Source organism: Sylvia atricapilla, chromosome 1 (genome assembly GCF_009819655.1).
Source record: "Sylvia atricapilla isolate bSylAtr1 chromosome 1, bSylAtr1.pri, whole genome shotgun sequence".
Classification (NCBI taxonomy): Eukaryota; Metazoa; Chordata; class Aves; order Passeriformes; family Sylviidae; genus Sylvia; species Sylvia atricapilla.
This window is the reverse complement of record NC_089140.1, coordinates 28,655,559-28,672,449: the sequence shown is the minus strand read 5'-3', so window position 1 is coordinate 28,672,449 and position 16,891 is coordinate 28,655,559. Positions and strand designations below refer to the sequence as shown.

General features: G+C 33.2%; 1 protein-coding gene across 1 annotated transcript in view; it reads left to right on the top strand.

Moving 5' to 3' along the window:
* Positions 1-16,891, top strand: part of DGKB (diacylglycerol kinase beta) — a 328,399-nt gene that overhangs the window by 104,689 nt on the left and 206,819 nt on the right. Inside the window, 4 exon segments of the mRNA XM_066318191.1 lie at positions 136-234; positions 8,105-8,137; positions 11,803-11,919; positions 16,448-16,521. Of these exon segments, the coding sequence (XP_066174288.1) occupies positions 136-234; positions 8,105-8,137; positions 11,803-11,919; positions 16,448-16,521 (323 nt within the window).

Here is a 16,891-nt window from a genome sequence, read left to right as displayed (position 1 = left end):
AGTGTGTTTTGTTTTCCTTCCAGCACTTCAGCAATAATTAGGTTATTGAAACTCACCCCATTCTAAGATGTCCGTTTTCTTATGCTGTAATGGCAAAATGTGCAAGTTAAGTCTTCATTTTCTATCTTCATGTAGTTGCATAACAAGTGTGCTTCACATCTGAAACCTGAATGTGACTGTGGACCTTTGAAGGACCATATTTTACCACCTACATCAATCTGCCCAGTAGTATTGGTGAGTTGTCTTATGTTAATTTCAGATTTAATCCTCTCTCATATGCAGCATTAAAATGCTGCTGGGACTGGCTGTCAGGTATTTGCTAAATTCACAGGACTATATGAACCTTAAACACAATGTGAAATCCTGGTTGATGGGTTTATAGGCGTAAGTGTGTTTTACCTTCTGCATATTGCATTTTCCTTCATGTGAGAATGAACTTCTCTGTAGGGTATATTACACCTGAAGCTGACTCAGGTTTTATCACTTATTCAGACTGTACTTACCAGAAACTGTATAGGCAGAACACTTCTACATTTTACATCTTTTATAGATCCAACTTCCCAGAATAATGAAGTTATTCTTATGGGCAGTTTTTGCTTGGGATGCATATTGTATATCTGCAATGCTGAGGTCTCTGATCTAAGCCGGAGGTTACCTAGAATGATGACACTGGTCTTGCAGTAAGCTATGCATCAACATTATGGTATATTTTATTCTGCAGTCGTGGACAGTAAATTTCTCTGTCCACAAAAACAATAACTCAATTCAATGAAAATAAAAATGCATGCTATGTGTAGGTTGTATAGAAAAGAGCTGACTGTTTTATCATTAAAAAGAGCTTGAGAATTAACTTATGTATTCACATATTAAATTGGATATTTTATGCTGATGAAAGTCACAGCATCATCATATTCGTAAGAGAACAGATGAATGGTCTGCTTTAAATATATTTCAAAGTAAATGTAAGAAATGCTTGAACTTAAGAAAGTATAAATTATTGCGATGAGGCAAAAAAAAGAAAATATACATCCTAATCTTAAACCAGTTGGTGATCATTAGGAATAATATTCATGTCTGTTGTAAATTACTTGTGTTCGAATTAATCCTTTTGGCTGTTTGTTTATAAATCTGTTAAGGTACAGATATTAGACTTTGGCCTTCTATGTGTAAAGTGGGATTATTCCATTGCTGTTAATGAAACAATCCAATGGAAAGCTGCTTTTAATATTTATGAAATATTTTGAATATTTTTAAGTCACCAATGTGGCCTTGTATTTTGGTATTATCTGGACAAGTTCTGATCAGTAGTTATAAAATATTGTTTTAAGTTTGTTGGATGATTATATTTTGTATTACCTCATATAATTTTCAGGATTCGAGCTTTAAAAATTTGCATCTGGAAATTATGATTTTGTTATTGGCTATTGTTTTATTTTAATGTTATTTATCATTTCCCATTGATATAAATGGAATGATCCTCAGCATGAAATTTATCTTCAGTTATATTGGCATAACTACATTTCTTTCAGGAGAGGAAGAGGAATAGAGGAATAGGATTTTTATTGGAGTTCAGTTAAGTTGTTTAGAGGCTAGTAGAGCCACTCTAGAGTCAAATCACCCTTCAGTAGGTTTGTTTTATCACCAAATTTCAATGGATAAGCAGAAGTAAATACATTTTCCTGGTTGGGAATCATGTTACTAACAATGCAACACAAACATGTATTTCAGTGCAATTTATATTGTTAGGAATGGAAAGTATATTTTTCCATGGATAAATGAGGACATTATAATTTTGTAGTGTATTTGTGTCATCTAGTAGCTTCTTCCAAAATGCATTAAAGTCCGTGAGTTTAATTATGTTACAAATACTACTCACTGACCTAGCTAATGGTAACTTCTAAAAGTGATGGGTTATAGTGTACATGTAATTTGTGTTAGTAATTTTTAATTAGTGTCTCCCGTTTCCTGTTCTGGGGATTCCTTTTGAGAAACATAATATTTCAGTGTATGAGAGACCAGTATTCTCAATAATAACAGCAAAACCAGTGAATACATTCTTGTGAAAACTGTCTAACCATGCAACAGGAAGTGTGTCCTGTAATTTATTAATAATTTTTAAAAATAAATAAGATAATTAAAAGTATTTTAATAAAAATTATGTGTTCAGATATACAAATCTGACAGTGGAAGGGTCCTTCACCCAGGTCACACATTCAGTGTCAGTGATCAGCTGAGTGTTAACATTCTTGCAATCCTGTGTATATGTGGAAGGTAAATAAAAGCAGATAACCATAATGCTTGCTGTACCAAGCATATCCTTGAGTATTTTGAGGTGTCATAGGAAAATATATTTCTTCTCCTATAGAATATAGGGAAGATAGCAAGATGAAAACTCTTTTATCTTTGATCTCCTAAAAATGTTGTCCCTCCCTTCCACCTGTAACTTTCTAAGTCCAGATTTCTTCCAGAAAACTGCAGTATACATCTCAGAACAAGATGCCTTCTAAGTTTCCTTCAAGAGTGCAGGGTAAATCACTTCTCATCTATTCTCTTTTGCAGAACTAGGGACATTGACATTTTTGCCTTTTCATCCAGTGTTTCTCGTGTCTCATTTCTTCAGTTCTTGTGAAGTCCAACCTCTACAGCTTCTACACAATTAAAGGACTTTTTCATATATTGCATTTCATAACACCATGTATTATACCAGTGCTACCGAAATGATCTCTCTGCTTAAGTGACTCTTAGTGGGTGGAGGGAGAAGCAAAATGGCTCATCATGTCAAAGTTAGATGGCTAGTTTAAGTTAAACAAAGATACTCCCATCTCCAAAACTGCACAAAGCAGAGCTTGTCAAATGTTAAATATGATAAGCTGCATTGTCAGTTGAAAAAAAAACCGAGGAAACTCAAGTAGTTTATACTGTGTACATCATAAAAACATTGCATTTCTGTCTAGATTCAATGTCTGATAAAGATTTTTTTTGTTTCTCACTGCATCAATTTTAAAATGTTTTTAAAATATTTTAGTAAAAAGTAGTCTGTCAACTTTAGTCCTTTTTACTTTTCTGTTACCCTACATAAGGCTTGTTGTATGGTGAAGTTTTTTGTTCAAGTTAAATGAGTTTTGTTATAAACTGTGTGCAGATCTCAAGTGATAGTCTTTTAATAGATGTCAGATACACTTTAATGTTACTCTCTTTTATTTCAGTAACATTTTAATTAATTCATACTGATTGAATAAATGTACATTGAGACTTGTTTCCTAATGAGGGCACATTTAGAGGAAAGGTTTTGCATCATTCTGATATCCTGTGGGTAATTATATTCTAATTATATAGTAGGGGGGAAAAGTCTATAACTCAGTACTGATATTGTTCATTGGACCCAATTAATTACATGCACATAATGAAAGTTCATGATAAGGTTGACTGGCAGTGAGTTTAAAAATCTTTAACTCAATTGAATCCTAGCCTACCAGGAGTACAGAATTAGATCATAACCAGGTTTAAAACTGGGTATTGGAATGAGATGAGTGAGTAGTGAAGAAAACAAGATTGGTCTCTGCTTATGAGACAGTTTCACTCACCCTGTCCCTTTGTAAGGCAGAAAGGGAAAATGATAGCGTACATTTTGTCTTCATTTCATGCCTTCCTTTACTTTGCCCCATTTACTGATAAACTGATATAAGATGTTCTAATTTTTATTTATGTCTTTAGAAAAGTGATTAGATTTTCAATTTCCCAACAAAATAGATACAGTCCTGGGTAGTGACAAACCAACCAATAAAAATTTCCTATTTAATAAATAATAATGTGTATTTATTTACAGTGCATGCTGATTTTGATTCTCCCATTGTAGATGTGTGTTTTGCTGTGAATTTTTTCACTTAATCTCTGGCATTATTTTTTAAAATCATAATTTAAACTCTTAATTGTGGAATGAAAATAAAATTAAGGAGTAAATTATCAAACATAAGGAACCCTGCTTATATTATGAGCATTACTATATGGCAATTATTACTGTCCCCATAGTAACCAGTTTATTTTAAAGGTGGAGGATTTAGTATAAGATTAAAGGTAAGAAATTAAAAAAAAACCAAAACAACTGGTTACATTTCTTTTTGTTTTGATATGCAACTTCATTGTTTTGCCTTCTTTGAAAAATGGGTCATCATGATAAAATTTTGAAACCATATAAATTTTGTTTCTTTTCTCTTGTGAATGAATTTGACTTTTGTTTTGGGTAGTGAAGATGTTACAATGTTTTAGGACAAAGGCTTCTAAGCATAAATACAATTTATGTAAATATGGATAAATGGATATATATAGATATACATAGAATTTTTATACATATAGTGAACATGTGTTTTATATACACTAATATAAAATACCATCATAAGTCAAATTCACTTAACCTCTTATTTGAAAATATAGATGACTGTATAGTTTGGAGGAGGAAACAGATATATCTTATTCCTTTGGTGCTTTATTGTACAAAACCATAAATGTTCAAAAATCTTTTGTTTATGACTAGTTTCTGTTTAGGCATGTAGAACAATATACACAGCAGATTACAAATGCTTGAGATAGGAAATGTGCCTTATTCGACTGAACAATATGCATTATGATTTATGGCTTCAAACTTCTGTAAAAATATAGCAAATGTATTCTCATTCTGGCAAAAAGTAATACAGAATTAAAGTTGAAAATACTGTTTAAGAATTTTCTTTCACTATCAGTATTTAGACTAGATAGAACAGCTATTGGCTATGTTATAATTGCAGCATTGTTCAATAGATATTTTTCCATGTCTGGTAATATGTTTTACTAATACTATTTTCCTGTGAGGTATGTAGACATTATTCACATAGGAAAGCAGAGTTGTAGAGAGAGAGAGAAAGGGGAATTAGCAGTGCCTGGTTGAAGAATGAGCTTTCTTAATCCCCTTTCCAGTTATTAATCCTAAAATGATTCTTCTGTTTTTATAATAGTGGAGATCAGTTTTAGCTCAGTTAAATCCGAGCTCAACATGGAGCACAGAAAGTCAGTACAGTGTGTAAGCATTTTATGAGCAACTCAATCCTTTGAAGTTGAGTACTAGCCTCATCATGAGTTTCGGAACAAAGATACTATAAAAAATGTTATTTGAATATATATGCTTGGGGGGGGAATTGAATTTAGATTGGGTTGTTGAATATTAAGTAATGACATAGCAACTGAAAGAGATTTAAAAAATGAAATAAACTGCTTTTTTCCTTTTCAGTTTTGTTTCATATTGCAGCTTCAGTTCTCTGAGAATCTAAATCAGACTTGGAATATAATGGTGTCCTTATCTACACTAAGAGTTTTTTCATTTCTTTGAAGTCAGAAGGAAATTAATAATTGCCCTGGAGGAAAATGTATCTTCCTAACTAATTAGCTGTTCGACAAACACAGTTCAATGTTAAAATAATAAGATGCTGATAAACTGAAATGGCAGCCATTCAATCATTTTAAGTTATATCTAGTTGCCTGCCCACAGCTCATCACTAAGTTTATTCCTTAAATCCTCTCCCACTGGAGTTCAATATGATTTTATTTTCAAAATTCTTTTCCAACACTACTGTCTTTCTTGGACAGTGTATATAATTGGCTGCTGTAGCCGAAGTTGGAGTTGCAAATCCAGTTGAAAGTCTTGGACAAGTATATATTGATACATACATTGAATGGGTACAAGATGTAAGGCAAGTTGTCTGCAGAAAACTGAATGAACCAAGGCCAACATGCCAAATGAGAAAGACTTGTTTGTGATTTGGTGTGCAATTCTTTACCTTTTTATTTAGACAAACTGAAAAAAGAGCACAAAGTATAAAGTTATCACATAGTGATTCCTTCAGAAGAGTCTTCAGAATAGTGATTGTGTTAAGAAGAAGGAACAACCAGCCATTTTAGAAGTTATTCTTAAACACATATTCTCCATTCCAGCCTTGTTTTTTTGCATGTAGTTAGGCTACTGTGACGGAGGGTCACACGTGCGGCTGTTGTTAGGAGCATGAAAGGATGAGGCAGGCCAGCAGGAGGTCAAGCAGGAAAGCGTCTACTTTATTTTTTTGACTTTATATATATGCAGATTTATAGACAGGCCAAGATTGGCTACACAGGTAGCCACTTTTTTGACTTTGTTGGTGACCATCATTATCAATTATCATTCTCCTCCTAGAGAGGAAGAATGTAAATAATTCTAATAATATACATAGTTTATTTGAAGCTGCGTGAGAACAAAATGCAAAAAGTGAAAAACAGGCAAATTTGAGGCAACAGGCTACCAGTATTATGGGTGACAAAATGCTTCCTTCTCAATGGCATAATGTGATTCTTCTTTTCTTTTTTTTTTCCTTAGCTGCAAATGCTTTTCTCAAGACAGCTCTCAAATTAATTAGAAGCCTTAACTTTCCTTTAGAATATGGGCATGTGCAGCTCACTGGATGGTATTTTTACTGAGAATTGGTTAATAATCTTGTCCACGGGATGACTTTTAACTTCTGTCTAGGGATTTAGAGCTGGGTATTGTGCTAGAGCTCTGTGAGCTATCAGGACAGCATGATGTGGTGTTCTAATATAGGCTCTTTTGATTAGCATGTATGCAGATCTGGAAATATGGAGACATTATAAAATAAATTTTCAAAATATTTTAGATCATCTGAATCACAGTTACTTGGATGAGATATCTAATAGATAGTACAGATAGATTCCTCGCCATGGTTTTGGCATAATGGTGATGTGGTTTTTTTTTTTAGTTTTCAGGATTTTTTTGATCTTTAATTCTCTTTTGTTATTGAATAATTATGGACAGAAATTTCATCGAATGGGAGTTTGGTAAGCAGGGTCCTGCTTACAAAATGCGATATAGGTTTACAAAATTACTGTCTAGGAGTACCTAATACTATTAATAATCTATTATCATGTTTTTAAAGATTCCTATGTCATTAAACACAATAGTTCTAAGGAATCATGGCGCAACCTTCCTTCAAGTGAATTAGAAAGAGCCCCAAAGCATCAGTTTGGTGTTGAAGTCACGTATTTAAATTTCCATGGCCTTCATCTTGCAAATATTTGAGGATATATGTCATATCCCATGCATTCCAACTGATTTTCTATGAAGTTTTGGAGTTCTAGAATAAGGATTTTTTAAATAACTACTTTAGTTTATGCATAATAACATAAAAATATACTTGTCTTGTTATGCCACCCCATGCCCAAATAGGGTATATGTTTCATCTGAAAATATATAAAAAAAAGAAGTTATTATCATAGAGATGTAATCTCAAGTTTTAAGCTACAAAACTGTAAAAAACTGGCAAACTGTATAAAAATATTAAACATTTATTAATGACTTTGCAATCCTATTATTGTATAAGTAAATTGTTTTTTCATGTTATGAAATATATTGATTTAAATAATTTTGTGTAGGAAATAATCCAGAAAAAATACATTTCCAGTTATTGATTAAAAAGCAAGGTGAGAAAAAGTGTTTGCTGCTGTATTTTCCCTGGATTCTGTGTCAGCAGTTAAATTATAAAGAGGCAGCTCTTTAGTAAGCCTTTAGTAACTATTCATCTGTTTTTTATCGTAACACCTATGGTAAGAGTATGGTATTTCTAAAGGTTAGTGCTTTGTGTAAAGAAAAGGATTCTACTTCTATATAAAGAGAGAATATAAGCAGTTTTTGAGGATTGATGATGTACAGCGTGTTAATTGTAGCAGATGTAGGCTTTTTAAAGAAGATTGCTTGATTTGGATGAGAATTCAAAGACTTGGGAGATAAAATCACAATAGCTGTCTAGGTATCAAGTACCTCCTTTTGCTATTCAAAAGAATGAAGTCCTCAGGTTTTCTAATATTGTTAGCTGGTGTTAAAATGATACCACAGGTACTTTTCAGAGTGTAAATTATGTAATATGACAGCCAAAACATTGGGAAAGTCCACTTGTGGAAAAGTGTAACAATGTACCATGTATGCTGTTAAGTATGACTGCTGCAAGGTAACATTGCTTGTGAACACCCTGTCCGTGCCCTTTGCCATCCCAGCTGTTTGGTGCTGCAGCCTAACATTCTCTTTTTCCAACAGACGCTTCCCAGTTTAGGAGGTTTGCTCCCTGAGGTGCGTAGTGGGAGGCATCCATGAGCGCTCGAGTACTAACAGTTCATGATGTTGTACATTCTTCCTGCTATGAAGTGCATTTTGGGGCTGAACCAAAAATCTAGAGATGATATTCTGGGCTATTTGGAAAATTCTGTCTTACTTTTTAATTGTTTTCTGATTTGGAGTATGAAATAGATGCAATTGAGTAGTTCTCACCTGATAGTGTTCTCTCTGGAGCAGTCCTGAATGGTGGAAGCTCCAGCTAATGAATATCGACTTCAAAGTGGGAATTCAAGGGGGAAAATAAGATGTAAGAAGTGCAAAAAGGGGTGATAAAAAAATTTTGTTGCGGTAGGTACTACTTTGGAAGGTATGTGCGCTGGCACATACCAAAAGAACAAGGTTTATTCTTTGAGCCATCAAAATGTACAATAGCATCTGAATTTCTATATTCAGTATTTCTGTCAGCCTCATGCATGTTCACTAAACAAAATAGTTCACAGATACATGGATCATGTTTTATCTTTATTTAGCAAGATATTAAAAATAGCGCAACTGTTTTAGAAATATTTCTTAAATTGAAAGATACATTTTTTGCATTTTATAAAACCATTTTTTTCAATGCATGTCAAATTTTTGTTAACATTATTAGAATTTTTAGGCTGTTATCTATTCTTACCTTACCTGGTTTAATCCACTTTAGAAATTGAACTGTTTATTTCTTGACACTCTGATATCTGAGTAATGTTTTAGTTCTCACAACACAGATACTCAGTCAGGCACAACTGGTATTTTGTATATAAAAGAAAGAATCTGCCCAAGAATATTAAAAAATGAAGCAATAAATCTTTTTGTGTTCCACTAACAGGTTTATTCATTAGAATTATGATACAGTTCATGACGTCATGTCACACAACTAAGTCAAATCCAAACTAGTGTGACACATACCTAAAAATTGTAGGATATAAAGCTCTATGTAGTCTAGAATCTCTTGTCAGCTTCTTCAGAAATTTTTTAGAGAGCACTACTGATAGACATGGTGACATGTGTTGTGTTATCATACTCACATAAGACAGGTGATATGAAATATTTTATTTGTACTTTCTTCAAAAATCATCAGTGAGAAAGCAAAGTTTCAATGTTAATGAGGTCAGGTATCCATCTTTGATCATATTATTAACACTCTAGACAATTCTGTATCATGAATATTCTTTTTCCTTTATGTTACCTGAGATATATGACCTAATCTTGTATTGGCTTTGTGAACCAGACAATGGTTTTGCTTATGGAACGGGAAATATAAACTGGAGTTTATATTTCATAGGACTAAGGAGTGTCGTAGGACTAAGGAGGGTATTTACTGCTATTTGTCTCATGCTGCTATTTGTATTACCCCAATATCCAAAACTTTGCTCTGTGAAATTGTTACTGCATTTTACTTGAGTCATTAATAACTGTTTGGGCATGGGTCTCAGCAGTATATAAATACTTTTCCTCTGAGTAGTAGCATGATACATGCAAGAAGATTTTTAGTGCCGCACTTTATAAGTAGGCCTCTTTTGAACTTTTTTTTTAACCTCTCTAAATGCACAAACTCGGTGTGCCGAGTCTGTTACTTTTTGCTAATTTTTTCTTTGAGTTATCACGTGTCCTTTAGTTTGACATTTTCCTAGACCTTTTAAAATTTGCTCTTCATCTCCTATTTTTTGCTAGAATCACAATTTTTACTAGCGTTTTCTCTGCTTTACTGACATCTGATTTGATTTTTGAAGATGTTGCAGCTGAGCCAGATTTGGCCACAATGTAAAATCCTATTTAACAGGGTATGCTTTCTTTTTATGAAAGGAAGTGACTTTAAAGGGTAATTATTCACAAGGTTGTTTCAAACCTCAAAGCTACTTCTTAAATTTGTAATGAATGTGACGCTTCCTTCATATGCAAGTACCTTACTTGCTGTCCTTGGGACTAATGAATCCATTGTGCAAAATATTTTGTGTTAGTTCAAAAATTTTATTTTCTTTGGGTGTCTCATCCTCATTCTATTTTCTGAAAAAATCATCAAATAAGTACGTTCAGAACTGGTGATTTCTTAGGCTGTGTTTTTGTTTCTGAGGTTATAGATGAGGTGGATAGCTCTAATTGCTTCTACTGTTTTTTCTCTTTAAAGTAATGAATATTACAGTCTAGAGTCTTGGACCTTGTCTTGCACCAACCAAGTTACTCAAAGCATCCAGGAGCTTTGTTAATTAACCTCTTAGGAATCTCACTACATACAGGCAGTTGTGTAAGCTCCCTTGGTTTTTTTGGTTTTTTTTTTTCCCCAGGGGTGTGGGTTTGTCCATCCTTTTATACAATATGTCACAGATTGTCACAGTTCCCCCAAGCACTTGGCTACCCAAGGCAGCCTAGGATGACCTGGATGACTCTTTGCATCAGATCTATACTGGGACTCTGTCAGTCTCAGTTAAAGAAACTGAAGATGATATAAAAACAATCAGGGTCCACACTTGTGTTAGAAGGCACTGTATTAAGCTGGGAACTATTCTTTTCCTGACAAAATCTGTGTCAGTGCTTCTTACCAGTAAAAACTGCTCCTGAAAGAGTTTCATGGATTAATTGCTACTGTGGTCCTAAGGCTTTATGGGAGGTAGCACAGAGATGGATTTGGCCTGGTATGGAATGTAAATGGTACCATTTAATGAACTTGTTACCGAATGCAGTTGCAGCGGGAGCGACAAGGTCTTTCATGCTCCCTTTCTAGTGCAGCAGCTTTGTGCCAACCCATTCCCTTGACTAGTTTAAAGCCTCCTTGCATTTGTGAAGTGAAGAAAACAGCTGGGGTGCAACTGGGATTGGAGACACTGATTCTGTTTGATAAACATCTGCTGTCTTAATTTATGGTGCATTTTTTGAACAACCTAAAAGGACATACTGGCTGCAGTTTATAAATAGAATAAATGAGATACAAAGAATGAGAATACTTTTTTTTCCATGCAGAGTTCTCTGAAATGGTGTGATAACAGTTGAAAATACAATTGCAACAATATAATCCTGAGTTTTTCCTCTTTCAAGTAACCATCTCATTGTGCTGTGTATCAGATGTAGATACACTTAGAATCTGATGTAGATTCTGGCTGCCTTCTGATACAAAATACATGTTTTACAAAAAGCAATTCAGCTAATTGATTATGGTACATTTAGATCCGGTATATTTTGCCAAAGTGGTAAAGTACTCTGAAGCATCCAACCTTTGCTAGCAGTCAGGATGAAATTTTGAAAAATTACTGATCTCTTATCAATATGCTTATTAAACAGTCAAGTATATTGTATGATTGGCCTTCAAGTTTTAGAACGGCATCCTGGTAATGTCAGATTATCTTTTCACATCATTGCATTAGTTTGTGTTGTGACTACACACTTTTCATCCATCTATTGCCTAGTCATTATGGAATGTCCAGGCATATTGATAGATGCTGTGTGAAGTGGCCAGACATTGTGTATTAACTTTACTGAGATCTCATTTTCATTAAAGCAGAGTCTGACATTACTTGCTAATCAAAAAAACAATTTTGTGGAGGTACAGTCTCAGTTATAATTATATAGCTATATAATGTGTTATATATATAGTTGTGTAGTTATATAATACATTAAAATGTTGCATTTTCTCCATTTCTCTTTTCAAGGAAAGACAAGCAACAGTGAAAAAAGAGAAGAGCTGCCCGCAGCAAATGAACAAACTGGGAGAACGGAACAAAATGCAAAGAGCAAATTCTGTCACTGTAGATGGACAAGGCCTTCAGGTGTGATTATTGTTATTTTAATACTAAGCAGATAATTTTAAGTATGGTGCGTGAGATATGTTTAAAGTGAAATATGCATTCAGTCTTCTAATATTTCACTCTTATATATTTAAGAAGGCAATTAATAAATTCTTCCATTGGTTCAGGAATCCTGTGATACACATCCACTTCTCATGCGATTGTTAGGATTTCCTAAGACATTGAGGGAGAGGGAAGACTATCTCTAAAACACTGAAAAAACATGGGATGAAGCTGAACTAGTTTATATTGGTATCTGTCATACAATGTTGTGTAAATTTACATTATTAGTCTAAATCTGTCCTGATAACTGTTACCTGTTCTCATTTGGACCTGTTAATTAATGGATGGAGTAAACTTCAAGAGTATTATGTGTCCAGGTATTTCTAAGTAAGGGTATTTGGCATATCAACATTTCGAGTGGTGAGAAGCAACATGTTTTCATTACTAGCAATATCCATAATAAAAATGAAAGTTTTTCTCCTTGAAAGAAAAGCTCATGTGTGTGATGAGCTAATGTTATTTAAGGGTGGTGACTTAAAAGCATGCCTGAACTGCTGACTTCTTTCCCTTGAGATGAGAGTAGTTTTGAGTGAAATCAATGTCTGTATGAAGGATGCTGCTACTTTATTTCCTCAGGAGCTAAATTATCATCATGATAACAATGTGATAATCATTTAATATACATAGTTGTCTGTTCTTTCTGTCTTTTGAAATGTTGCAACTGGGCTTCAGTAAAAAGATTGCATTATCATATATCGACTACCTTATGGCTCATAATTATTTCATTTTGTTGTGTCAGGATAGGAAGGCTTATTGCATTGTTATGTCTTTTAGGTTAGTCAAGCATTCTTGTTATGACAACCCAAAGAAAGGGAAAAAATCCAAACAAAACCTGAAAAACAAACCCTAAAACCTATCCAGTCACTTGGCTGCTCCACTGATGGTATAGTTGGATATTAGAGCAAACATTATTCATTGCTTTCAGGAGTCTCTTCCTGTACTTGCCATTTTTATGGGCTTCATTGCTATCCAGATCATGTGTGACAAAACATGAAGTAAAAAATACGAGAGTCTTAATTGAAAGAAAGCTCAAGTTCCGTCTAATCAGCCACAGTGTGATTAATAAGTTTGTGCTAAAGGAAACACACGGTGTTTTCTAACTTCTGGGTGATATTCACGCAGTTCCAGTGAGATAAAGTATTCTCTCTAGATCAAGGAGCATCTTTGGCATCTCCTTTTGGATGCAGCATCATGTATCATGAATTTTGTGTTTACTCCAGGCATTAGATTACTTATGCTCAAAGTTTATTTTCAGCTATTTTTTGTCTCTATTTGCCACTGACGTGTTACCATGCTTAGGATGTAATACTTGGTCTGCTCCAAGCAGCAGTTTTTAGCACCATTGACTCTTCAAAACAAAACTTCACATTATTATATGTTCTGCTTTCAGGTCATAAGATTTACCCTACGTTTTTTAGTGTGATCCAAAACTTGTTCTATCTTGTCTTTCCAAGATTAATCAAAGGCCTGGGTTTCATCCTTGCTTTTCTTTAGTACTGCTAGAGATGAAGAAAAAGAGAGTGGGGACAAAGATGGTAGAATTATTATTGAATAGATTCGAGGTTATTTTTAAGTGCTTGATGTTGTGTAATAACACATTTGTAATGTACTGTGCATGACACAGTACTGGTAATCATAATGATAACATTAGAAATAATTCTGCAGTTATGGTTCTAATTTGCTGATTATACTGTGGTCTTTTTTTTTCATGGATGGATTAAATTGGTTTTGAGTAGCAGGAATCCATCGTAGCATCAAATATTTAATTTTTGATTTGCGTTAAAAAAATGATAACCTGTTGTGAATGTAATTACTATGAAGGCTGAGTGGACCTTGAAGGCTATCCTACTGAAAGGATGGGATCAATGAGAATGTTAGGGCTTTTTTTCCTCACGGATTGTGCAATTTTTCAACTATTCTCAAAAAGATGCAAGATGCTATAAATATAAATCGTTATTAATGTTAGTATTTTGCCCAGAGATGATCTGAAGAAAACATTCTGTATCTGATCAAAGTATACTACTCTAATTCTTCCATGTCTGGCATGCTACTCTGTTTTTAATACTCTGATTCTGCTGGCATGGTCTCATTTTAACAAGATCTTCAGTAAGCAAGGGTTTTATTTCAGGAAACGTTATCAGTATGTTAATTACATTTGTTTATGATTTACGTTCAAGGTAAAAAAGCAAGGATCTTCATACAATTGCTGTTAGACCTCTGTTTTCAATACGGGAGAAACTGTATATAAGTGCTCCACCACCTTTTTTTTTTTTTTTCTTTTTACTTTAAGTCACTTGTCCTATAGCATCATGAAGATTGCCTTTAAATTGTGCTAGATTAGGGCTTGAAAATGTTCACTAATTTAGTCTAAATCTTTAGTTGCATTTCATTATATAAAAAATACCGTATGTTATTTGGAAAAGTAATTTGGAAAAGCTGTAAAAATTTAATTAAATTTATCTTGGAACTGAGTGGGATACAGACTAGTTATTAGATTTATTTTTTTTTTTGATGATCCAAACTCTTCTACTTGGAATAATCTTATTGAGTCTTGAAATAAAAGATTTGAAATAGAAAAGTCCATCACTTAGCTTTTGCTGAGAAAAAGACCAAGCCCAAACCTTCCTTCCATCAGACAGAGTGAGCAGATAACTTAGTGACAGTGGAGGTCTGCACGACTTAAAGACAATTAATCATAGTTAAGCACATTCATCTTGCTTCTTTCTAGCTAACCAGCATAATGATCAGGATTATTATTTCTAATTAGAGGAAGTAATAGATCATGTATAACCTTAGGATGAGTCCCATTAATTAACCTGCGTCCTAAGGGATTTCAGTAGGTATTCCATCTCTGTCACAATGTGCACCATTGGTTTACACTTAGTTCACAGGAATAAACACCATGGGAATTGGCTAAATAACTAAAATTGATTAAAACAGTAGGTAAAAATTAATATGTGACAAACTTCATTGTATTCTGCAATTTGATGTATGTTTCAACATACAGGGCTTTACTGTGCTAAGTGATACTCAGTTGGTTTTATGCTAAGCTTAATACTACTGAATTTGTGGACTTTTCCATTATTATTTGTATGTATTGGAACAGATTTGATTCTTCTGTTTTTTTGTGAAATCATTAATAGAGTTGACACGCTAGTGCTTAACATTTCCTACTAAAAGAAAAGTGCTTTTAGATGCCTGTAAAATTATATTCATATATCTATACTATGCTTGTAAAACTCTAGCTATATTTCTCAGGTTCTGCCTTTAATTATACTTTATGAAATCTTCACATCTTGTTATTTCAGGAATTATGAATAAGGATTTTGAGCAAGGCCTTTCAGCGTATTATTTTGAAACACAGATGGTACAGGCTTCATCTCTGAAGTTGTTAGTGTATGTCTTTGGAGATGCTGACTTGGAATTCTTAATATACTTTCAAACATTTTGGAATTGATATATGTCTTGCAGTGATACTTCTAAATATGAATAGTCTAGCTTTATGGTTTCAAGAGCAGTGTTAGAGATTGTCTGATGTAATTTTTTTTATGTTTAGGTTTTTGGAGTAAAGGCAACAAACAGGCATCTCAGAGTATCTAAAAATACAAACTAACCCTGTTATTTAGAATGAAGGTGTTACTTTGTAAAGCTAAATATTATTTTGAATGGGTTAAACTTTCCTTACACAAATAATTTTAGAAAAAATAATGGTAGAAGGCTATGAAGAACTTAAGAAAAGGAATGGTAGAATAATGCATTCCTTCTCAACATTCTTTTCCTCAGACTTGCCTTTCTTCCTTATGGTTTCTCCTCTAACTTAAGTTTTTCAGCTTTCTGGGGTGTTTAAAGGAATTCCTTAATGTTATGGTTGCAGCGTTTTAAAGTGTGTGTGATTTCATATTATATCAAATATTACATAAATTCATTGCAATATTTAAAAAAAAATCTGTTAAGTTCAGGGTTCCATTTAGCTATAGTTGATGTTCATATTATATAATGTAGTATATCACTCCAAAATAAAGTTTCTTTAAACTTTTTTCTTTTCCTTTTTTAAAGGAAATTACTGTCAGAGTAATTAATGCATTATTTGCATTTAAAGTTTACTTTTCTAATGATGGAGATATATATATATACACATATATATACACGCATACAAATATATAACTATATTTAGAGAGATAGGTTATATATGTATATATCTCAATATTTCAGAGGCATTATTGGTTAAAATGGCAACACAGTTGTAAAGCAGACAGCATTAAATGAAAAGTCACTTGCAATTTCTGGCAAATTAATGAAATGAGAATTATTTCAAATTATGCTTCCAGCTGGATTACATAGCATAACATAGAGTTTGCATTAAGCTTTTTGTTTTCTGTCTACTATAGGAAAAAAATGAATGCAACACACAGCATTAATGAGTGGCTGTGTTATTCCCTTCTTTTAGATCACTCCAGTTCCAGGCACTCATCCACTTTTAGTTTTTGTCAATCCTAAAAGTGGTGGGAAACAAGGAGAAAGGTAAGGATTTTATTATTTTTCTTTTTTTCCTCTCTCTCTTGATTCTAGAAATGTTTAAAAATTCTGGAAATGTCTGTGAAATGTTTAAAAAATTAATTTTAAAAGTTTGTACATGAGGAAAAAAAAATGGGAAATTTAATATTGTTATTCCTCACAGTTGAACGTACTATATCTTTGTACTTATAAATTTTACAGTTAAAAAAAAGACATAGTTCTATAGAATAATTTTGTTTTAAATAATGAAAATGTAGCTATATTCAATGCATGAGTTTGTGTGATTTGCATGGAGATGTGAGTTGACATATCTTGTATTAAAACTTTAAAGTGCTAACAGTTTTCTTTTTAATCTATGAATGATTATACAGGCAAG